The 25242-nt window shown below is 39.7% G+C and overlaps 3 protein-coding genes across 4 annotated transcripts; 2 read left to right on the forward strand and 1 right to left on the reverse strand.

The window, feature by feature from the left end:
* The first annotated feature begins 5666 nt into the window (after positions 1–5666).
* wdr20b (WD repeat domain 20b) lies at positions 5667–10242 on the forward strand. Of its 2 annotated transcripts, XM_057823435.1 has the most exons (4): positions 5676–5986; positions 6707–6889; positions 7088–8515; positions 9015–10242. In XM_057823435.1, the coding sequence occupies exons 1-4, from the start codon at positions 5738–5740 to the stop codon at positions 9069–9071; spliced, it is 1917 nt and encodes a 638-aa protein (XP_057679418.1). In that variant the 5' UTR covers positions 5676–5737; the 3' UTR covers positions 9072–10242. The 2 variants fall into 2 exon arrangements, with proteins under 2 accessions (XP_057679419.1, XP_057679418.1); XM_057823436.1 differs by lacking the exon at positions 6707–6889 and having other exon boundaries at positions 5667–5986.
* An 846-nt stretch (positions 10243–11088) lies between these two features.
* Positions 11089–18122, reverse strand: mgat2 (alpha-1,6-mannosyl-glycoprotein 2-beta-N-acetylglucosaminyltransferase). Its single transcript, XM_057823437.1, has 2 exons — positions 17732–18122; positions 11089–12803 (listed from the first exon to the last, which is right to left on the reverse strand). The coding sequence occupies exon 2, from the start codon at positions 12628–12630 to the stop codon at positions 11239–11241; it is 1392 nt and encodes a 463-aa protein (XP_057679420.1). The 5' UTR covers positions 12631–12803; positions 17732–18122; the 3' UTR covers positions 11089–11238.
* Positions 18123–23233: 5111 nt separating this feature from the next.
* On the forward strand, positions 23234–24367 carry rps29 (ribosomal protein S29). Its single transcript, XM_057823374.1, has 3 exons — positions 23234–23393; positions 23999–24098; positions 24221–24367. Exons 1-3 carry the CDS (start codon positions 23332–23334, stop codon positions 24227–24229), a joined length of 171 nt encoding a protein of 56 aa, XP_057679357.1. The 5' UTR covers positions 23234–23331; the 3' UTR covers positions 24230–24367.
* The last annotated feature ends 875 nt before the right edge of the window (positions 24368–25242 follow it).

A 25242-nucleotide genomic window follows, 5' to 3' on the forward strand; every position in this document is an offset into this window, starting at 1 on the left:
CCCTGCAAGTCCTCACAGCTGTGCATTGCCTTGCTATCAGCTGCTGCGACACCCACACAAACCCACATAGAGATAGAGACCTATTCATGCTCTCCATTTATATATACGTTTAAAAATATACATTCTTTTATGCTGTATATTTAATTAAAGTTAATCAGCTATTAGTAACAGTTATAAAAATTTAGCTCCTGGCCCAATTTTCACTCTAAATATTGTTGATGGTATCTTTTAAATATTTTTTTTTCTTATAAAACACAACTACACAACTCAATTTCGCAACACAGTAAAAGAATATGTTGTAGCCAGCTTGGCCTGTTTGGTGACATAGCGCGATGTAGTCAGTTTGTGGGCAGTTTGCTTCATGTTTCATTATCATTAAAAACATTAGTTGACTCCAAATAATTTACATCTGTTCTTCTATTTATGCCAGTGGCATATAGTTAGGGGAAGAACAAATAACTACTCTTCCACTACTATCACATATCATCATTATTTTGTTGCAGTAGCATTTACTTTTTGTAACATTTTTGTTTCGGGGATATTTGCAATGTGATACATTTGCGTTATCTTGATATAGGGTTTGAAACACTGGCTTAGATGACCAGGCAGTACCAATAAGCTATATGACACGAGCAACACATTCCATGTTATGCAATCTGAATAGTAGCAGTTGCCAGTTGGGAGTAGAAAGTTCTACCAACAGGCGGATCATGCAATGTCGCAATACTTGCAACTAGGGCCGGAGTGGGACTCATTTTCGGCCCTGGAATTTCATGCCTCAGACCGGCCCACTCATTTAAAATTATGTCATTATGCATACACGTGTTAAGTTCAGTGTTCTCTAAAGCCGTGTACTGTAATTCTGTGTATTCCAATTCAGTGCAGGTCATGGTTGTTTAACAAGGTGGCTTTATTTTAACAAGTGCAACACAACATATTTTGAACAAATTTAAAAATGGATTTAAAAAAAAAACTATATTAAATGATACATTTGAAAAATAAATTAGGCCTGTCAAATGATTAAAATTTTTGATCGAGTTAATTACAGCTTAAAAATTAATCGTAATTAATCGCAATTCAAACCATCTATAAAATATGCCATATTTTTCTGTAAATTATTGTTGGAATGGAAAGATGAGACACAAGATGGATATATACATTCAACATAAGGTACATAAGGACTGTATTTGTTTATTATAACAATAAATCAACAAGATGGCATTAACATTATTAACATTCTGTTAAAGCGATCCATGGATAGAAAGACTTGTAGTTCTTATAAGATAAATGTTAGTACAAGTTATAGAAATTTTATATTAAAACCCCTCTTAATGTTTTCGTTTTAATAAAATTTGTAAAATTTTCAATCAAAAAATAAACTAGTAGCCCGCCATTGTTGATGTCAATAATTAATTACACAATGCTCATGGGTGCTGAAGCCTATAAAATCAGTCGCACCCAAACGCCAGCGGAGGGCGGCAAAACTCCATAAAGCACAATTAACAAGTGGGCATGTCATTGTACTGTCATTTAAATCTGTCTGAGCAGGGCATGTGCGTTAATTGCGTCAAATATTTTAACGTGATTCATTAAAAAAATTAATTACCGCCCGTTAACGCGATAATTTTGGCAGCCCCAAAATAAATGAATAAATAAGACCTTTTCTGCAACATCAAATATTAACAAAATGAGTGCTTACAGATAAAACAAACATAGCAACATAACAATATGAAAAATAAAGAATACGTATTGCACATTGTAACAACTTCTAATGATACTATTATCCATTTTCCATTTCCACTTTAAAAACGCCACGTAATTGATTATATTAATTCTAATGTTCACTCGCTGAACGACATGGCAATCCTACCTTCCAGCTCTGCACCTGTGGTGTGTTCATTATGGCTAATGCTTGCTGCTACATATCCCTTGTGAGGTGCTACAAGAAGCCAAAGTTTCCACAATTACATATTGTCGTATCACACGGTGCAAGTTGCATTTTATTCGCCATCTGGCCTTACCACTTTCGTTGTAATCCTCTGTAGTTTGAGGCAGCAAGGTCGTTGCATGAAAAAAATTAGCTATTTTCGCGCATTTTGCCGATTCTTTCACGAGTGCTTTTCTCTTTTTAATTCTTATTTTTCAGCGCCACCCTTGCTCTTTTTATCCATCCGAGCACCGAGATAGCAGCTAATTTGGCTCAATACAGACTACAATTAGGGGGCGGAGCTGCATGCTGTATTTTTCGTCTGCACACGTGAGGATGAGTCTGGAAAAAAAAATAATACTGTTTTTTTTTTTTTTTTTAAGACGGCCCACAGGGACAGCGGTAACAGAATGTAAGTTATACTCAGTGACACTGTCATAAATAAATACCAAACAAAAAATGATAACAGTGTAATTTTTTTTTTTTTTTTTTAAATAAAACGCGGACCGGCCCATCTGGCCGGCCGGCCCTTCTGGAATCGTCCAGAAGCTCCCGATTAGTCACTCCGGGCCTGCTTGCAAGACAATATTGTCCCCCCATCATGGGAAATAAGGCTCTCGGGAGTTATTACTATCTGCTCCTAAAGAAACAAATTTATGAGAATTTTTTATTTCAAATGGTCTTTTTATTGGCTATAAATGTGCAATCTTAAATTCTGAAACTTCAAACCATTATACGAGGGGCATTCAAAAAATAATGCACTCAAGTGCTTTGCTCGTACAGGATTTTACCAATCTTGTTTATGATTAGCACAAACATGATAGGACACACCTTTTTGCGATTGTTATATGTGTTTTTCTTATTTTCAGATTTTTAAAGCTTAAACTAGCTTACAAAATGGCTGCTCCTCTTGAAGCTCGTCAGAAACAAAGAGCTGTCATCGAATTCCTTGTTGCAGAGGGAGAAACCCCTCTGAGGATTCACAACCGGCTGGAAAATGTCTACAAGGATGATACCATAGTCAGGGGTCATGAATTAAAAATCCTCTGGGTCCGAAATTTAAAAATTACAATAATCTCGGGTCCGGAAGTATTTTTAATGTTTCATTTTTTTCCAAAAAAGACAAACGTACTTTTACGTGGCCATGCTGATAATTACAATATTAAAAAATGTAAATAAAATATAAAAGGAGCATAAAAGTAAAAAGTGCTTTAATTGAATCATTAAATAGCAACATAAGAGCATGTTCAAGACTTCTTTTTTTTTTTTTAATTGTAGATGCTGACAGGGGGATTTGCTTTATTTTTTGACAGACCTCTTCATTTTGCTTTCCAACAACAAAGTTTCAGCAACTACACTCATACAATCTTTGACAATCGGTGCGTCACTGAAAGACTTTTTGTTTTGACCTAATATCCACGCTATTCTGAGGGAGAATTCCTTTGCGCGTTGCTGTGCAGTGAATAAATGAACCATGAGCCTTGAGGTGCGATCATATTGAGCCCTTAATTCCGCTATTTTTTGAGAACGGATGGCAGAGTTCATAGGGAAACTTTGCAAAAAAAGCTGCGTGCTTTTTCTCATAGTGCATTTTCAAATTGCTGCTTTTTACAAGCGCTACCGTCTCTGAATGAGTCTCAGATGAGGTATAGCGGTCTTGTGCTGCCGCCAGGTAAAATGAACAAATATGTGTTGGTCCACTCCTCCTTAAACACTGTTTTCTGCATCAATCTTGCGTAGTTTTGAGCATGCCTTCCTCCAACTTCATTCGGCTCAGTTTTTGGCTGTCACTTCGCGGAGTCTGGAAAGCGAGTGTGAGACATGCTGTACTAAAAATAACTTTCAAATGCTTCACTCCCATTGGCTGGCTCAAGTGCGTCATCGCAAAGGATTTTGTTTGTTGCCCGCCTCCACTCTGCAAACCCGCAGAAAAAAATTATTTTTGTTGTTGCAACGTGTATTAGTCCAGACAGCTTGAGATCCGGTCCAGACGGCTTGGGGGTTTGGAACCGGTCCGCGGTTCCGTGACCTCTGCCATTGACTGTAGTACTGTAAAAAGATGGGTACAGTAATTTAAAAAGAGTACTGAAGACCATGAAGGAGATCAATGGAATGGCTACACCCAAATTCACCAAGGACCAAAAAGTTCAAGGCCAAAGAGTCAGCAGGAAAAATTATGGCCACCATTTTTTGGGATTCTCAAGGTGTAATCGTTGTGGATTTTTTTGCCGAAGGGGGAAACCATTAACTCTGAGGTATGCATTGAGACTCTTAGGAAGCTCAAAGCAAGAATTTGACGTGTTCGGCCCAACTTGGACATGGCAAATGTGCTCCTCCAGCATGACAATGCACGTCCTCACACAAGCATCAGGACCATGGAGGTCTTCACTTTATTTGGATGGACTGTGATACCACATCCGCCATATTCTCCTGATTTGGCACCGTCAGACTACCACCTCTTTGGTCCAATGAAAGAAGGACTCCGGGGCAACCAATATGGCAATGACGATTAAGTGAAAACTGCCGTCAAGAATTGGCTTAGAGATCAACTGGCTGAGTTCTACAACACTGGTATACATGCCCTTGTTCATAGGTGGACTGTAGCTCTTGAGAGAGATGGAGACTATGTGGAGAAGTAAAAATGTAATCCTCACACTTGTACCTGTCTTTTGATGTATAATAGATGTTGTAATTTGTTTGTACATAATAAAGTTGGGTGCATTACTTTTTGAATACCCCTCGTAAAAGGGGAGTCCTTCAAAGCAATGTAGTTTGAAAACATACAGCATTTTTTATTTAAAGAATTTGTATGAAAATATTTATTGGACATCTACTTGGTCTTTGCCAAGAATATATCTCCTTACAAAGTCAGAAGTCACACTCACAGGTATTACCCGAAAGAGACGATAGTTAGGTTCAGTATTAACATTGTTACATTGTAATCTTTATAAAATGCAGTGGAAAATGTTTCCCATTTGTTTTTGGTAGTATAACGAGTGAATTTTATAAACTCCAAAGTTGAGCTTTCATCAAAAATAATTTTCAGACATGCTTTGTTTTACTTAACTGTGATAAGATAGAAATACTCTAGATAGAAGATGTGTTATAAACCTTGTTTTGTTTTTTGGCAAAATTGTATATACACTTTGTAAAGTTTGCTAGTCAAAGACCAAATGTTCATGTCATTGGAATATTGCTATCATTACATCTGAACGATTTGAGTTTCTTTTGTAACCACAAGGCTACAAAGACCAAAAGAATGCATGCAATATAGTTTGTGTTGAAGAGAAAAAAAACTCCGATTATATATATATATTTTTAGCTGAATGTATGTAGAGTTGTAGACACCTGTGTTTTATATTTGTCTTTATATTGTTGTAAAAAAAAAAAAAAAAATCATCATGGGAAAGCAAATAGAAGCATTTTTTATTACCTAATGAAGAGGAATACAAAAAAAATGAAACTACTGAAGAAAGGGCCATATATTAAAAACAAATAAATATGAAAGAATAGGGAAAAGGGTACCTTTATTTAATATAAACAAAATTAAACACACAATTAAAACCATAATAGTTTGTAAATTGGAATATGCTTTCATATATAAGTGTCATTATCATTTTGCCATTTTTGCCAATTGATTATCTTCTACCCTATTCGTCATCAACACGTTGTTTATTTTCAGTCTTTCGTTTCACGTGATTTGTCGTGACCACTCAGTGCGCATGACCGCTAGACTTTCCCCTCCTGATTTGCACATGCGCGGTCCGCAACATCCGGGGCCTTGGACAAGGATGAACGGCGACTTCCAAGATGGCGGCGGAGGGAGGAGGGAAGGAGACAAACGAGATTAAAACCCAATTCACCACCCGAGAAGGCGTTTATAAACTTCTCACGCACTCCGAGTACAGCCGCCCGAACCGGGTGCCCTTCAACTCGCAAGGCTCCAACCCCGTCAGGGTCTCTTTCGTCAACGTCAACGACCAGTCGGGCAACGGCGACAGGATCTGCTTCAATGTGGGCCGGGAGCTCTACTTTTACATCTACAAAGGTGTAAGAAAGGTAAACAGCATTGACAGTAGTCGCCGTGAACGCCTTTTCCCGGTCGCAGCGCCACTGGTTCGGCGTTTTTCTCCCGATCCCTGCTTGTCGACCCGTCGTGCTTGTGTCGCAGATTGGACGAGGCCATCTAGCGTGCAATTGTAATTGACGCTAATTAGCATTGCCAGCTAATATATTTTGCCACAGTTGTGCACCGCAAGTGATCTCTTTTCTCTGCGGGACTTTCTCACAGGTTAGCCTAATGAGTGACCGCCATGCTTGAAATCATTTGTTTACATATGACGTCCTTGAGTTGACAAGGTGACGTAGTTGCCTGAAACTCAGCTGTTTCCGTCAATTTGGCGGTCAAAAGTAACTGGGTCGCTATGGTGACGTCACTGTGCCGTCACGATACATCGTTTGACTGTGAGCCGTAGCTGACTTTTTCTACCAAGTCTGAATAAGGATAAAATCAAGTATTAAATGAGTATAAATCTATAAGATATATTCTTTTTTTATGGTATTATTTATTAATATTAGTTCTCTAGTTCTGTATATGAAAGTGTATCAGCTGACCACCTGATGATCTGCTTTTTGAACAGGTTATACTGTAGTTAAGCATTAATTGTGAATGAATTTGATCAATTCTCTTAAAGAATAAACGATGACAGGAAGAGGCATTTAAAACCCTTACAGATTTTTAAACAAGTCTTTTTGGTCTCCGTTTGTTGTGGTTTCCAGGCTGCCGACCTGAGCAAACCCATAGATAAGCGGATGTACAAAGGCACGCAGCCTACTTGCCACGACTTCAACCCACTCACCGCCACAGCTGAGAGCGTTTCGTTGCTAGTGGGTTTCTCGGCAGGCCAGGTGCAGCTCACCGATCCGATCAAAAAGGAGACCAGTAAGCTCTTCAATGAAGAGGTGGGATATATTGTCCAGTTACTGAAACATGCGTTTTGATGATTGTGTTGACTTCATCTTGTATATGGGCGTTGCAGTATTTGTCTATTTTCCATAATATTTGTGCAGTATTCCTCATCTAATATTTTACTGAACCCTTTGTACGCTGATAAGTTTTGTTACGACTCATATATAACAACTGCCTTTTCTCCTCCTCAGAGACTCATTGACAAGTCACGTGTCACATGCGTACGATGGGTCCCTGGATCTGAGAGCCTCTTTTTGGTGGCCCACTCAAGTGGCACCATGTACTTGTATAATGTGGAAAACACATGTGGAACGGCAGTGCCCCACTACCAGCTCCTCAAACAGGGAGAGAACTATGCTGTGCACACATGCAAAAGCAAGTCGGGCCGCAACCCCTTACTGCGTTGGACGGTGGGCGATGGCGCACTTAACGAGTTCGCCTTCTCGCCAGACGGTAAGTTTCTGGCGTGCGCCAGCCAGGACGGATACCTACGGGTATTCGGCTTCGACGCTGCCGAACTACACGGCACCATGAAGAGCTACTTCGGCGGCTTGCTTTGCGTGTGCTGGAGCCCCGACGGACGCTACATAGTTGCGGGCGGAGAGGACGACTTGGTGACAGTTTGGTCCTTCTCGGACTGCAGGGTTATCGCACGGGGACACGGACACAAGTCGTGGGTGAGCGTGGTGGCTTTTGATCACTGCACCACTAGCGTAGAGGACAGCGGTGGTGCCGGTGAACCCACCGCAGAATTCAGCGGCAGCGACGAGGACTTTTACGACCATATTCACTTTAGTGCAGGGAGGGATCGGGCAAACAGCGCCCACTCCCGACTTTCCAAGAGGAATTCTACTGACAGTCGGCCCGTAAGCGTGACGTACCGATTCGGGTCTGTGGGCCAGGATACCCAGCTCTGTCTGTGGGACCTCACTGAGGATATACTCTTCCCTCACTTACCTTTGTCCCGCACCAGGACACACACTAATGTCATGAATGCCAGCAGCCCCACGGCCACTGCGATGAGCACCATTTTCCCTTCGGGCACCAATGGCAAAGACAATGTTAGCAATAGCAGCACTGGCGGCAACACACCCAACTCCCTCCCGGGGACGTTACCCCGCTCCAACAGCCTACCGCAATCCTCCAACCCGGCAGGAGGCGGTGGTGGGAGCACCCCCAACAGTCACACGGGTAGCAGCAGCAGCGGTAGCACTGGCGCCGCCCCCGTGCCTTCAAAGGGTGGCGGCGGCAGCATCATCGATAGCGCCCTGATCGCTGCCGGCGTGGGCAAGTTCGCCACGCTGTCGCTGCACGAAACGCGTAAGGACCGGCCAGAGAAGGAGCACAAGCGCATGCACAGTGTCGGCCACATTGGCAGCAAAAGCGGCGATAAGCTCAGCCAGCTGGGCGGCTCGCGCACATCCGCAAACAAGGGCGACATGGCCAAGACCCTAGGCACTACTCTGTGCCCACGCATGGAGGAGGTGCCGCTGCTGGAGCCGCTGGTTTGCAAAAAGATCGCCCATGAGAGACTGACCGTGTTGATCTTCCTGGAGGACTGTCTGGTCACAGCCTGTCAGGAAGGCTTCGTTTGCACGTGGGCCAGACCCGGGAAAGTGGTGAGTAACCAGTCGCATGACAGATACTGTCAAGCATTACCTGCAGCTTTCATTTAAGCAACAAGTGGCTCTCAAGCCATTTTTAGTTCTGCTCTGAAAAATTGTCCAAATCCATGTAATTATTTCAAATTTTTACCACAGATTTTTACTGACAACTATTGCAGTTTACATCAGTGCTTCCGGACCTTAATTGAATCTGCATTTACTTACAATGAAAATTGCCTCAAGACCACAAACATTCGGCAACTGTTGTGCCTTAGCGAATAATTCAGGGACAAATTGGCATATAGGTTAAAAATAATTTGCAAGTTTGTGGTGGTTTATTGCACTCTTGGGCCTGCTGATGAAAAAAACGACACTTAAAGCCTACTGAGTCACTGACTAGTCACCATCTAGGGAACCCTACGTTCCACTACGTCCAAATATTCCCAGAAGGCCTAGTCTACTGTTCTGCCTCTTTTGTTCTCAGACTGCCATATTGTCTGTTGTTTCTCCACAGGGACTTCTATCATCTCAAAACAACCCCGCCAACTCACCTAGCGGAACAGTAGTATAGCCTACCCCTTTCCCCAGGCACAAAGTGGCGGATGACAACCAAGATGTGTTTGCGGAAACTGGACGTCTATAGTCTGCAGTGAAATGGGTGCTATTTGACAAAGGACGAGGAGCTTTAAGGTTTTTTTTTTAGGAAGGGCTGACTGGTTCACTGTTCATATGTTGGTGGGTGTTACCATGCCTACAGTCTTGTTGGAGTGTTCTTTCATTTTTTTACTTTAAGTATTGGGCCTCTTAAAGGGAACAATATTTTTGAAGTGGCTGCATATCCTCTGTTAATGGAGGTAGTACTTCCTTAAATCACACAAAGTGTATTTGCACAAATTTTGCAGCCCTTCCTCCCTGGTATGTTTGTGTGTGCGTGTATTTTTTTTTTTTATTCCTAGCAGAAGAACACAAGCAGATTTTGGAAGCACTTGGCTTGTCGGCGCCCTCGTCTCCCACGTTGAATGCTGCAATCATATATATATATATTTTTATTTTAATATTATTTAGAAAAATGTTTGCACTTAACAGTTTGTTGTTCCGAGGAGGTGAACGGATGTTCCTTTTTGGAGTGTTAAATAGAATTAAACACCTTTGTATCTATTGTTTATTTTAATATGATTTTCCACATGACACAGGCTCTGTATTATATGTAAATATTGTACTGCAATGGTTTATGGAGATGATTAGTTTAAAAGAGCCTCTTTTTTTTTTTTTTTTTTTTTTTTTTTTTTGAGAAATAGAGCTATTTCTAATACAAAAAAATCTAACATCAACATTAAGCTTGAATATGCAGATTTCTTTTCCATTTCTGTTGTACATAAAGAGAATTCAGGTGTATTTTTTCTTAACGCAACATTTGGTATATTATATAGGAGATGCTTTTATCTAACGGCTAGTGGTGATCGCTCTTGTTCAGCCACCAGTTCGAGCTCAGGTAAAACCGCAGAAACGTGCGCTTCCCTACCATGTGATTTGATTCCCACCCATGGCAACTCCTTAGTGTAAGCGCTGTGCTTATTATGATTATGACTATTTTTCAAAATAACACTGTGTTGAATCATGCTAGAACGGTGCTTGAGGGTGTTTTTGTTTTTTGGCGCCCACAAGGGGAAAGAAAAAGATGGTTTGAATGCTGGCAGCCTTTTCCTCTCTGACGCCTATTAAAAAGTTTGACAGACTATGAAGATGACTCTGTTCAAATTATTTAAAAATTCAAAGCATTCAACCTCAAATTATCATAAATGATGGGTGTAGCACGGTCATGATGGCAAAATTCTGACTTCCATTTAGTACAGTGGCACATTCATAGCCCAAATTGAACCAACTCCAGGTACCTATGTATCTTGTGCTGACGGCCACTTTATGAAAAAATTATTAGCTTGGAGTTGTGAGCCAAAATGTTGGCAAGTGAAAATCAGGAAAATTTGCTAGACCAATCAGTAACATGTCAACATCCAGCCACCATCAGTATATGCTTACAGTGCATGAAATTAAAATTTAATGTATTTTTCACCAACCACGGTGCATACTGGCAAAGGCTGAGAAGGGGCCAATGCCCATTGAATGATTGCATTAAATCTTAGGAACACTAGCAAGGGGCTATGCATGTCAAACTTTGCAAAGAGTGCTGCCTTGGAATGTTTCTACAAATGTGTACTAACTACACATTTTTTTAAACAGACGAACAGGAGTCTGTATATGAGCCAGCCAATATTCTAGACATATGATGTTCAACTATGTGTTTTCAGCTGGATTTTGTAGTCTCCCTTTTTCTGTCAACATTACTACTGCTAGATCATAGTTTATATATAGTCTATGTATAAGAAAATGGCTTCAGAGCAGCATCCTTGCCCCCCCCCTTTTTTTAAATACACGTATTGAGGTAATTATACAAACTTGTCTATCACCAAAACTAAAACTGTGACTCTGAACAATGAGGACAAATCAATGGCGTTTGCACTTCTGTCATCATCAATCTTATCCAAAACACAAACTTGATTTTTCATGAGTCAAAAATCCCAACATTCATCTTTATTGTTTTTTTTTTTTTTTTTTTTTTTGAAACAGTTCAGTAAAACAGGCAATATGGACAAAAAGTCCATAAAGATTTTAGCTTCAAAAGGCTTTTTTTTCTTGGTGGAGGATGCAAAATGGACCAAATTATATAGTAGCAATTGAGGTCACTGTAATCGAATGTAGCTCTTGCAGAGTTCGTGGTCCCTGATGTCCCCCCAGCCCCCGTTCTTTACATGAGGGGCCACCCCTACGGCACCGTTAGACGGCAGCTTCTTTGTGATCAGGAGGTTCTTGGGAAAGAGCTGGTTGCTGCTGCTTTGTAGGATGTTCTCAAATTTGGTCTTCTGGCTCGCTGGCATGCAGGTGGTCTTCTTGTGGTGCATGCCACAGTCACCGGCATGGAAAATGCGCGGAGCCTCGCTCACCATCACCTTCCAGTAGGACGGCAGGCAGGATGCAGTCAAATGCTGCAGGGACCAGTCCCAGTTGTAGTCATCATAGGTGCAGAAGGTGTCCGTGCAGCGGAGGAGCTGCTGGTAGGTTTCTCGGTTCAAGGCCATGCCCATGTTGTGCTCGGTGGACTTCCAGGCCTTTACCTCCACCTTATTTGTTTTGCTGGTGTAGCCGATGTGGCTGTAGCTCCCTAATGACAGGATGTCACAGTCCCTGCACTGCTCCTGTTTTAGGGTGGACATCAGCTTCAACAAGTGGATAAAGTCTGGGGATAGGAAGTGGTCCTCCTCAATCAACAGCACCAGACCTTTGTGGCCCTGAAGGACGTGAACTCTGTCCCATGTAAAATGCAACTTCCACCACCAGTGGTGCTTGGTCTGGGAGAACTTGGCCTCGCGGTAGTGCCCGAACGAGTCTGGATACTCCGCGTTGATGCACCCCAGCTTTAAGGCCTCATTTTTTGAGATATCCCTCGGGCAGTCCCTCGGGTCATTGCCGGGAAACTCCTGAGGGTAAAGTTGGATGCTAAATGGGAAAAAAATCTGCAGGACCTGGCAAAAGTCCACCGAGTTCACCACGCTGTTAATCTCAGGGGACCAGTAATCATGGCTGAATATCAGCAGTATGCTTTCCACACCTCGGGCCTTGCGCAAACTGTCCACCAGCAGCTTCAGGTAATCCGGACGGTTGTGAACCTGGATCACAACAACCAGGTCGTCCTTTTGCCGCGCAGTCTTAAACTTCTCCTCATTTCGTATCGTCTGGTCAAAGTTGAGCTGGAAGACGATGCCGCGGTACACCAAAGTGGTGTTATCCACATTGGGCTTGGCTTTGTTTTCTTTCTCTTTTATTCTTTCTGGGTGTGTCAGATTTAGAGGCGCGAAGGGAGCCCTGCTTGCTGCGGCCATAATTTGCGACGGGAAATGGCCTTCGAGGCGACTTCTACTGGTGCCGATGTCACTACCCCTCACCACCACTACGTCTTCATTCTTTGCAAATTGCTTAGTCTTCTTCTGCCGTCCGCTGGTCCAAAACGCTAGACCGCATATCACCACCACCACAATCAGTAGCACCACCTTTCTCTTGTAGATCCGGAATCTCATTGTTGGGGATTGGGCTATTAGAAGGAGGATGGATGAAAAAAATAATCTAGATTGTCACAATGGTGAGAAAACACTAATTGCTGGAAAGACTTGTCCTGCTCCACTGCCGCTGGTCGGGGGGGGAATATCCCATACGGCATGACAGTTGCTGGGAGGCGGCGGGCAGGGATTGCCTGCATAAAACAAAAAAACAATATGTAATATCTTGTGTAAAAAGAAATGTGAAGGAAAAAATTGAACGGAAATCACATTTGGGAAGTTGTCCAGTATGGAAATGCCTTCATAAGTAGGGATAAAAGAGTATGGGGTTAAACAACACAATATCCATTGGTTACTAGCGACATTTAATTTTTGTTCAAATTGTACTTTTCCTCTCTAAATGACCTTCACAGAATCTTTGTATTCTCTGATTAAGCCAACTGGCAACAAACGTTAAGAATGCAGTAGGTTCCTAAAAAGTAGAGATGAAAAACCTTGACTCTGCTACTCTAAATTGTGAGCAGGAAGGGAAATGTCGGAATTCGTGATTTATAAACAGAGGTGGTTAGTAACGCGTTACATGTACTCCGTTACATTTACTTGAGTAACTTTTTTGAGAAAAATGTACTTCTAAGAGTAGTTTTACTAAGCCATAATTTTTCCTTTTACTTGAGTATATTTGTGAAGAAAAAAAACAATACTCTTATTCCTTTACTTTGGGCTGCACAAGAGTCGTTACATTTTTCTTTATTCTACAAATTAGATTTTTATTTTAGCCAGGGATGCCAAGAGTAGCAATTTTACCAATGAGATGTCGCAACAATAATCACATGACTACATTATACCAATCAGATGCAACTGTGCCATTCTATGATCACGCCAGCCTGTTCATTCTCGTGGTGTCTAATAGAATAGAATGCCTTTATTGTCATTACACACCGTAAAAAAAATGAAGTATTTTATATAGAGCGCCGCCCTCAACATGACTTGAAAGCACAGATTTTAACCTCGCTCCCAGTTTTAATTTGGCACCGATTGACCGCTGAACACTGGAGATATGATCCTTTTAATTTCATAATAGGAACTGTGACGAAACTATTCAGACTACTATTTTCCCCACAAGAGGGCACTCATGCTCTTTGGACAAATAATGCTTCATCTCTGCCATTTTTTTTCTCTTGCCGGAATTCAATTATTTAATTCTTTTGTACTTCTTTGGCTTAATGTGGTCATTGTACAGTATCATTATCATAAGCGGATTTTAAGAGGGGCCAGGGGGGCCAGGCCCTTCCCGGTGGCCAAAAAGTGTCATTGCTTGCAATTGACTTTCCTATATATAAAAGTTGCAAAGCAATAAAACTGCAACAAAAATGAAGGAAATGAACAAAAAAAAAATTTTTTATAATGGGTCAAAATTATTTTTCGAACAGATCATGTGACTAGCAACTTAGACGGTCATTTGCTTTGCACATAATTAAAAAAAATTAGGGGAGGGAAATTTTATTTTTCAAATGATTTTTTTCTTTGATTGAAAACATTTTTTTGTATTGAAGCAACTTTTTTTGGGATTAAAATGATTTAGACACAAATGTCCTACCCATAATATGGCCTAAACACAAAAAGGATTGCTTCAATCAAAGAAAACTTGTTCAATGAAAAATTAAGTGTTCAATCCAAATTTTTCAATCTCAAATATTTTTTCGCATTCAAAAACTTTTTCCATGATTGAAATTCTTTTTTTTGATTAAAGTGATTTTTCTTTTCGAAAATATATATTTTTTGAAGCAACCGATTTTTTTGATTGAATAATAAAGACAAAAATGTCCTAGCCAAAATGTGGCCCAAACACAAATCAACATTACTTCAAAAAGTTGCCTCAATCAAAAAAAAAAAAAAAAGACTTCAATCAAAAAAAATTAAAATCAAAAGATCAAAGAAAAATTGCTTTCACATGCATTTTTTTTTTAGTTGCAAATTTATTTTTGCATTCAATCACTTTTTTGATTGACGCAACCTTTTTTTTTTGGTTAGAAAATATTTATTTTGATTGAAGCAACTTTTTTTTTTTTTTGCGTTTCGGGGTCATCAACATGTTGTGCACACCCTGCCCCAAAAGTCAATCTCCGCCTATGATCGTTATAACAACAGTTCATAGAGATAACTGCTGAGATTAAAAAAAATACCATTGTTTTAAAAAAAATGCAAGCAGTTACTCACAATGTTACTCATTCAAGGGCGTAGGTTTGGTCGCAATATTGGTAGGGATGATATAACAGCATAACCTCCATGTACACTTTTTGCTTGAGACGGGACATTAATAAAACCAAGCAGATTGGGCGAACGGTGGTCAGGGCTACACTTCTCACCAATGTGAACCAAATTAACTGATAGGCTAAATTAGTGATGCAAAATAAATCAGTACAAATGTATTTAACTTCCAAACTGCAAATTTATAACATCTTAATCTGATATTTTTTCTTAAATCTAGTCGAATAAATTTCTCCATGTTAAAGGCTTGTTAACAGATTAATGCATCAGATTCTTTCACTTACTTTAAGTAAATATTACTCTTATTACAGTATTTGTTCTTATTAGGGCCATATAACTACAAGTTGGTCATTTTTCACCTAAATCAAGAAAAAGGTGCTTTCAAGTAATGTTTTGAACAATATCTATTCTTGAATTAAGAATATGTCTGACAAGTTTTTAAAGCTTATTTTCAGCTAGGTATTTTTCTTATTTCAAGAAATCTAAGTGAGTAAAATTTACTTGAAGCACTAGCAGATAATTTCACTTATTTGTAGTAGATTTACACTGAAAACAACGTAAGTTTTTTTTTGGGGGGGGGGGGGGGGGGTTTAAAGTGCATATGTATTGGTTTCGGTGGTACACCGTTTGATCAAACCTTTGTTTTTAAAAACTACTAAAGAAACATTTTTGAAAACTTCCAGAATAAGTGTCTGGATTTTATAAGCAAATTTAAATTGCAATATTTCAACGGAGAGGTGGGTAGAGTAGCCAAAAATATTTACTCAAGTAAGAGTACCTTTACTTCAAAATAATATTACTCAAGTAAAAGTATGTCATCCAAAAATGTACGCAATTACAAGTAAAAAATATACAGTGAAAAGAATACACAAGTAAGAGTAACATTTTGAGTAACTGCTTATTTTTGTTTGATTTTTTTTAAACAATAGTATATGAATTGTTGTTATAATCATACTGAACAATAACACATTACATAACCGCATTAAGCCAAAGAAATACAAAAAAAAATCATTGAATTCCAATGAGAGGGGAAAAAAACATAAATGAGGCATTGTTTGTCCAAAGAGCATGAGGGCCCTCTGGTGGAGAAAGCAGCTCCTAGTTTTAATAGTGAAGAGTTCCTTCATTATTAGCCTAGTATTTAGAAATCAAAATGAGCATATATCCGGTTTTCCTTGGTCAATCAGTGCCAAATAAAAACTGGGATAGAGGTTGAAATATGCACTTTCGAGTCATATTGAGAGCAGCGCTCAATATCGAATACTTCATTTTTTACAGTGCTAAAGACCACATGATTGATCAGGCTGGCGTGAAGCTAGAACAGCAAGCTTGCTTCTGATTGGTATAATGGAGTCATGTGATTATTTTTGCGACGTCTCATTGGTGAAATCGGTAGAGCTACTTGCTACTACTACAGCTGTTATAGCTACTCGGCATCGCTGGCAAAAACAATAATCTAATTAATCTAATAATCTCTTGTTTATTTAGCACCTTTGGATAACTTTGAGGGTCCAACTTAATGTAAAACAGTCCTTATTCACCACCACAAGAGCTTCGGGAGCAAAATAGTATCAGGGTGAAAAATTTCACAGAACACCGGATGTGAACACGTGTGTGAATGTAAGGGAGGGGGTCAAGTCATCAACCAATCAAATTTGCGTTTGAGGGGGGAAAATGGACGAGCACATTCAGCAAGTGAAGAGGGGGTCAATGTAAGTCTGAACATATTGAAAGTACAGTAATTCACTTAATAATGGTAGCGTTAATTCTATCCTTACAACATGGGAAGACAATTTAAATTACTTATATAATTGAAGTCATTATATAATGCAAACAAGGTTGCATAAAAGTTGGTAGGGACAATTTAAGCATCCTGAAAAGTTGGTAGTGACATGTCCCTACTGTCCTTATGCAAACCTAAGCCCTTGTACTCATTACTTGAGTATTCTTTTCACTAAGTACTTTTTTACTTGTATTTGAGTATTTTTTGCATGACTACTTATACTTTTACTTGAGTAATATTATTTTGAAGTAACGTTACTCCTACTTGAGTAAAATATTTGGCTACTCTAACCACCTCTGTTTGAAAAAAAAACAAAAAAAAAAAACATGTCATTTACAATCAACTATTGCGTTGTGCACTCACTACTTGATCAGTGGCATGGCAAATAGATACAAGGTGTGGCGTATACTTGTACTTGTATTCGTGTTTCCTGGAATTTGAGACCACAATCTGAAGGACGTGTGCGTAACAGTGGCTGAGAGACAGGTTGAGCCACTCATGGCAATTGTTTCATGAGCCTCGCTTTCCTGTAAGTGGCTACAATTTGACAGCTCATGTTCATGTCCTATAAAAGTTAAACTGATCACGCGCCTTCTGCCGTGTGTATAACTTGGGGTACCAAGCACTTCATTTTCGTGGTTTAATTTTCCCTACGTGTTTTGAAATGCTACAATTCACTCTGCACTGAGTGGGGGAAAGGCCAGCCTCTCCGCTAGTTGAGTGGACAGCGGAGGCTGACGAGCTCCTCGTCTCGGAAGGCGAGCTCTGCAATGGGCGGACCATCCATGGACGCCGAATTGAAGCATATAATCGCAATCTACGTCTGTGTCAAAGTGTCAAAATGACAGTGTGTCAATGTAGAGCCGTAGTGTATTGAAACGCCGCAAATTCCACAACATACTGTCCGCTAATGTTTTCTTTAGCATTCGTACTGACAGACCTTGGAGCGCAACGTGCTAGCACCGAGTTAGCAACAGCTAGCAACTTATGAGGAAAAGCGAATGCGCTTCCGTAAAACATCACGGTCTAAAAAAATATCAATGCAACACCCGCGTTCGTCGGGCCTGTTACCTGAAATCGACGCGGCTCGGCGTTTACTTCAGGGAAGAATTCACAGTCCTGCGTTGTGCCATGATTCGCTCCGTCTCTCCCGAGGAGCTGCATGGAAAAACCAGCTATCTGTTCACTAAATGCTGGGAAAATGTCCAGTAGGCTACGAGAACCTTATCGCACTGCGTTCACTCGCTCAACGTGGGGCGCTCTTGTCACCAGAAGAAAAACATAGTTTCGAGGTGACAATCATGATTTTAACTATCACGGCACGCTCCAAAGGAATCCATCCATTCATCCATCCTCGTCTACACTGCTTATCCTGTTCAGTGTTTCGTCCCAGGATGACAGATTCTTCAGTCTACCAGCTGACTGGGTCGAAAGGCGGCGACACCCTGAACTGATAGCCAACAGTCACAGCGCCATAACAATATAGAGGGGGGGCTGTAGACTAACTTATTTATTTATTTAGTGGGGGGCACATCAGTCTCTCTCTAACCCAGGGGTCGGAAACCTTTTTGGCAGAGAGAGCCAAAACACTCAACATATTATAAAATATGATTCCACGAGAGCTATACAGTGTGCGTATGTCTATATACTGTATATATGCAGGGGTGAAAGTGGCTAGAACTTCTTGCCGGAACTTCCAGACGTGAAGGTCGCCAGGGAGCCAGAATTTTTTTCCCCTTTCTTTTCTTTTACTTATTTTTATTTATTTATTTTTTTTTGGGGGGGGGGGGGGGTGAAATGCAAAGAAAACTGTTTTAGCACAGATATTTCTATAACACAGATATATCCAAAGTGCGGCACGGGGGCCAAATGCGGCCCGTGGTCAAATTTCATCCGGCCCCCAGCCTGTGTCATAAAATCAATAATGTCTGTTCCGCACACACACCTAATCAATTGGGCAGCAGTACTGCTACCAGCATATGAAGTAGCTTACACACTAAATGCTGCTCCTCATTTACCCACTAAAAGGCATCAGCACTCTAAGCAACATTACCCCGCGTGACCCTTTACTCCCAATTTTCTAAAATGGCGACAATCGACAAAAAAAAAAAAAAAAAAAAAGAAAGTTGACTGTGACGGCCAACGCTTCAAGGATAGGTGGAAATTGGACTATTTCTTCACTAAAATACGAAAAACTGTGTCTCATTTGCAAAGAGACAGTCGCTGTTTTGAAAGAGTTCGATGTGAGGCAATATTACTAAACAAGACGCGCTGACATGTACGACAAGATTACAGGGAAGATATGTAGCGAGAAATTGAAGCAACTTAAAGCTAATTTAATTTTACAGCAGCAGTATTTCACAAGAGCCCAAGAGATGAAAGAGAACGCCACAAAGGCTAGTTGCAAGATTTTGTGGAAATTATTAATAAAAAAAAATAATAAAGCAAATGTGACACACAGAATGGCTTGCTAAAATTTGCATAAATATATTGTTTTACGTAAAGGATGTCAGCCAAGGTCGGCCCCCCACATTTTTACCACACCGATTCTGGCCCCCTTTGCAAAAAGTTTGGACACCCCTGCTATAACACATACAAAAACTGATTTTCATTCAAAATTGTACTTTTTCAATCATTTGCAAAATAAAAGTTAACAAAGACAGCAATTACCCCAACCTCCATCTCCTAATTTTTATTTTCCCTCATTTCCTCACATACTAACGGCCAAATCACAAATTCAACTACTTAAGAACATAGGATGTATATTAAAATTGAAGTTCATGTAAATAGTTACTTAAATTTTTTTTTTTTTTTTATAATAATAAAGATATAAGTGACATACATTCAGGAAAAAAAGGTACAAATGACTTATCTTATGCAGAGTGAAATGGAATCTACTTTGAAAATCGCGCAAACATTGGCTTTTTAAATCACAAGGAAATGAATAAGTAGCCTAACATAGATGAACAAATATAAATCCAAAGTGCACATTGACAGCTAAGATGTTCTGAACCTACACATCAGAGCAAATAAAACTAAATATGATAAATATGCCTCCTCAACTCTTTCGTTGCTCTTAAAGATTTGATCCATTTTATGTTGTATTGCCCTTTTTTTGTTGCATCAATTTAACCTTTTTTTTTTTTTTTTCTGTTTTAGAAAACATGCCTATTTGAACCAATCAGACCAACCAAGCACTTTGTTATGTTTGTTGTTCATACGTGTGTATGTAAATCTGATGTTGGTAGATTGTTTTCTTCTTGGAGATGAAATGTATGTGTGGCAGCTTAGCCTTTTTTTTTTTTTACATAGTGTTTTGACAGTTGCCGTCATATTTTCGGAATCAAAGCACCGTGTACCGGAACAGCTTTTCGGCCCTGAATCTTATATCGGAACTGCGTTCCTGACCGTTCTGGCCCACTTTCACCCCTGTATATATGTATATATATTGCGGAAAAGACAGACAAGACTGAAAAAGCAGTTTCTGCTCTTGCATTCCTCTTTAAAAGAAACTGCTGTATTTTAAGCTAAAACAACTGTTGTGTTTGATAGAACAATATGTCTTTATGCTGCCATACCAGATTCATGGCACATTAAGCCCCCAAACTATTTTTAATTTGTCCGTTTTACCCTGAAAACCCCCGTTTACAGACGTCGCGCAACCGCTTTTGTTTCAACCCAGCCGTAAAACAAAGGTAATTAATTATATTTATTATTCAAAATGTGTGTCGTTTTTGGCTTAGAATCATTCATTGATGTCTCATATTTCGTTTAAAAAAAGAAAACGACTTTATACAATTATTCACTCACATATTTTAAACTTTTAAACAAATTACGTCACAATGAAAAAAAATGTGTCTGTAAAAAAGTCACGGATATTTACCCCATCACTATCGCTTAATTATATATTTTTTTGTTACTGTCGCATTTCCTCCGATATGTTAGATGATAAATAATCGATCCAAACAAAGAAAAATTGAAAAAAAAAAAAAAAACGTTTAAAAAGGTAAATTAAAAAAAAAACGTTTAAAAAGGTAAATATATGAAAAAGAAAATCTCAACCACTCCTTGATGTCTGCGATTTCTGCATCCCGACCCTTGTTATATAACCATGTTTCACCCATAAAATCCCCCAAAAATCCAGCTGTGGCCATTCACAGCTGTGTCTTGACACTCAGTGTTACATGCTACGTGGAGCTTCTGGATCGAAACATGGGAACTGCACAATAATATCTCGTTAAAGTTATGGCGTCTGTAATTCTGCTCTCGCATGCTCTCACCTCTAGATAGGGTTTTGCTGTTTAAAAAAAACATTTTAAAAAAATCAAGAAAAATTCAAGAAAAATAAAAAGCGGAAGAAAATTTTTGAACAGGAGGGCATTTTAAAAAATGTTTTAAACTCCTAAACCCCAACTTGAGGTGAGAGCATGAGCGGGCATAATTAAAGACACCATGATTTTAATGCGATATAATCGCGTACTTACCTTGTTTCGATCCAAAAACTCAGTGTAGAATAATGTCTCCCCGAGTGTCAAGACACAGCTATGAGTGGCCTCAGCTGGACTTTTTGGGAGATTTTATGGGTGAAACACGGTAATATAACAAGGGTCGCAATGCAGAAATCGCAAACATCAAGGAGTGGTCGAGATTTTCTTTTCAAGTATTTACCCTTTTAAGCATTTTTTTCCCCAATTTTTCTTTATTTGCATCAATTATTATCATCTAAAATATCAGGGAAAATGCGACGGTCAGAAAAACAAAATAAAAAAATACAATTAAGCGATAGTTATGAAGTAGATATCCGTGACCTATTTACAGACAATATTATCATTATTTAGATGTAATTTGTTTAAAAGTTGAAAATATGCGAGTGAATAATTTTTTAAAAGTCGTTTATTAAACTAAATATTATAAATCAATGAATGATTCTAAGCTAAAAAAAATATAGACATTTCAAATAATAAATATAGTTACTTACCTTCATTTAATGGCTGGGTTGAAACAAAAGCAATTGCGCGTCTCCAGGGTAAAACGGACAAACTAATGCACCATGAAACTGCTATGGCAGCATATAGACCAGGGGTGGGCAAACTGGTCTTCGATGGCCGCAGTGGGTCCTGGTCTTTGTTCCAACTGATTCAGCACAGACAGTTTAACCAATGAGGTTTCAGTGGAAACAAGAAGCACCTGACGGCAATCAACTGATTGCACTTGAAAGAAACCAGATTGGTGAAAGGCTGTCCTCATGATGGGTATGAACAAAAACACGCACCCACTGCGGCCCTTTGTGGAATAGTTTGCCCACACCTGATATAGACATATTGTTCTATCAAACACAACAGTTCCTTTGTCTTAAAATACAGCAGTTTATTTTAAAGAGGGGTGCAAGAGCAGAAACTGCTTTTTCAGCCTTGTCAAAATATCTGATATGGAATGCCTAAGCCAGGGGTGTCCAAACTTTTTGCAAAGGGGGCCAGAGTTTGGTGGGGTAAAAATGTGGGGGGCCGACCTTGGTTGACGTCCTTTACGTAGAGCAATATATTTAAGCAAATTTTAGCAAGCCATTCTGTGTGTCACATTTGATTATTTTTTTCAGTAATTTCGACAATCTCGCAGCAAGCCTTAGTGGCGTTCTCTTTCGACTCTCGGGCTTTTGCGAAATACTGCTGCTGTGAAATTAAACTAGCTTCAATTTGCTTCGATTTCTGCGAATCTTCCCTGTAATCATGTTTTACATGTCAGCATGTCTTGCTTGGTAATATCGCCTCACATTGAACTCTTTAAAAACAGCGACTGCCTCTTTGCAAATGAGGCAGACACAGTTGTTGCGTATTTTAGTGAAGACATAGTCCAATTTCCACCTATCCTTGAAGCGTCGGCCAACGCAGTCAACTTTCTTTTTTTGTTGTTGATTATCGCCATTTTAGAAAATTAGAAGGGTTGCAGACGGTAATGTTGCTTAGAGTGCTAGCTGCCATTAGAGGGTAAACGAGGAGCAGCATTTAGTGTGTAAGCTATTTCATATGCTGGTAGCAGTGCTCCCGACCAATTTATTAAGTCTGTGTGAGGGCCAGATGTTACCGAATTTATGACAGAGGCTGGGGGCCGGATGAAATTTGACCATGGGCCGCATTTGGCCCCCGGGCCGGACTTTGGACACGTCTGGCCTAAGCTATTAGGCTGTAAAATATGGATTCTGGCCATGGTTTATTATCAAGCAGTCAGCCCAGACAAATGTGCAAGGTGATCTGAAGATCTAAAATTATCGACTATGTATACAAAAACACATACTAATCAAACAAATCACTTACCCTTTGTACCCAAGTGTGTCAATTTGCTTATATAATCAGGGCAAACATTTAGAGCATGTGAACTTTTGATCGGGGGTATCAAAAATGGATTGAAATGGTTTGAAAACATAGCAGACATTTATATATGGATATATCTGACCTCTTAAAAATGTTAGTTTTTGAGTCAAATCTGGCATTTGAAAAGGTGTGTGTGTGTGTAAACATTCCGCTTCATTTTATTGATGGAAGTTACGTCGATGTGGTCTTCCAGCCACGTAGTGGCGGTCGACCCAATCTATTACCGGAAACGGGCTCGAATCTTCATTTGCGCATGCGCATTCCGCGCTCTTCCTTTCCGACACTCGAGCGAAAAGAGACAAGATGGGCCACCAACAGCTCTATTGGAGTCACCCCAGAAAATTTGGACAGGGTTCACGCTCCTGGTCAGTCTTTTCACCGTTGAGATTCGAATTTATTTACGTTCGGCGTGATGTTAGTCCGGGGCGGTTTTCAATATCTTTGTATGTGGAATTTTAGCATCAAACACGCACCGCATGGGTACGCGTTGGGGATGAATATGGCGGCGGGTTGACGCCAGATGCTAACTGCTAACCCGGATGGCATCTCTACCAGCGTTTAAAACAATACAGAACAGCACCAGTGGCACAGTTACTCAGGCTGTGTTTGTGTAGAATTACACGTGTTAATAAGACTGGACTCCTTCAAAAGTCTACACGCAAATGCGTTTAAAGAGGATTTTACTGTCACATTTAAATTGTCCCCATAGCTTTGATAACGTTGTAAACCTAAGAATAGTTAAATGAGCTATCGAATACATAATTACAAATCTTACTAGTTTCATTATTTGTCTTATTACAGTATTGGCGTTCTTATATCGTCACCGTAAGGAGTTTTAGACTGATATCAAATGTAATACAAAGTTCATTTCCCACTGCTGCAAAACTACATATAATGCCTAAATATGTTGAATGTGTTTTCCTATTTCCAAAGTATGCCTATGTTCTTATTTTCAATATGTGTTCAACAGCCGAGTTTGCTCGAACAGACACGGTCTGATCCGTAAATACGGACTCAACATGTGCCGCCAGTGCTTCAGGCAGTACGCCAAGGACATCGGCTTCGTTAAGGCAAGTATCATCATCGCTCTGATCCTATTTTTTGCTTGATGCACCTGAACATCACTTGTGATGGTTTGGGTGTGCATGCCTGTTGCGAATGAGCCTTACATCTTAATTTTCTTCCTCCACAGCTGGATTAAATGTCACGTTCAGAGATGTCCGCCAAATGTTATCTGGAAGGCTGGATGATGGGATGCAAATAAATGTTTTTCTCTATTGGAATGCTTTATTTTCAATTGTGAGAATGACATGTTTGTGAATTAAACGTGAAACATCAAGTAACGTTTTTTTTCTAGAATCAATTTGTGGTAGAGCTGCACCCTATCAAATCATTTTATCCACGCTCACATGCGTTACTCTTGTTTTTTTTTTTTTTTCAAACATGCCACTCCGCTTAGAAAAAGGCAAGAGATATATAAAATTCAACATCACGTGTTCTGAAAATTGTCTTTTGAGACGTGTGGGGGAAAAAAAACATCACTTGAGACCTCTTAACTCCAGTATGCTTAATTACATAAGTGGTTTTAAATTAAAATTGTGCAAGTTGTTGGTAGGGGGGGAAATGTTGAAGTAGTTGATTTTTTAGGTTACTATTCATTGATGCCGCCTACAAATTACAGGAGGACCTCTAACAGCACAACCATACTGGTTTGCTTCTAGCAACTTGAGTGGGCTGACATTGTGGGAAAAGTGCTATTTTGTGGCTACTTCATATTTTACCAATGATGAATTAACAGTGATGATTTAAGGTTTTAAAAATGGATCAACCTGGAAATGTTTCAATGAGAGGTAATGAAAATTGAGAGATAAACCCACCCCAGTTTCATAACTTAAAAAAAAATATAAAGGAATGCTACTGTAGCTTTGCCTTATTTGACATTTTTTGTTTTTGGCTGTAGGTGCGTTCTACAAAGACTATTTATACAAGGTGCGTTTCCATTAAAAAAAATACTTGCAGCGACTAAGGCGGGGGGATGGGTGTCCAAACCTGTCAAGGGTCGCTGTGGGTCCTGGTTTTTGTTCCTACCAATCGAGCACAGACAGTTTAATCAATGAAGTTTGTGCTAAAACAAGCGGCACCTGACTGCAATCAACTGATTACACTTGTGAGACACCAGATTGGTGAAAAGATGTCGTATTTTTGTGTAGGAAG

The sequence above is a fragment of the Corythoichthys intestinalis genome, chromosome 19 (assembly GCF_030265065.1).
Source record: "Corythoichthys intestinalis isolate RoL2023-P3 chromosome 19, ASM3026506v1, whole genome shotgun sequence".
Lineage (NCBI taxonomy): Eukaryota > Metazoa > Chordata > Actinopteri > Syngnathiformes > Syngnathidae > Corythoichthys > Corythoichthys intestinalis.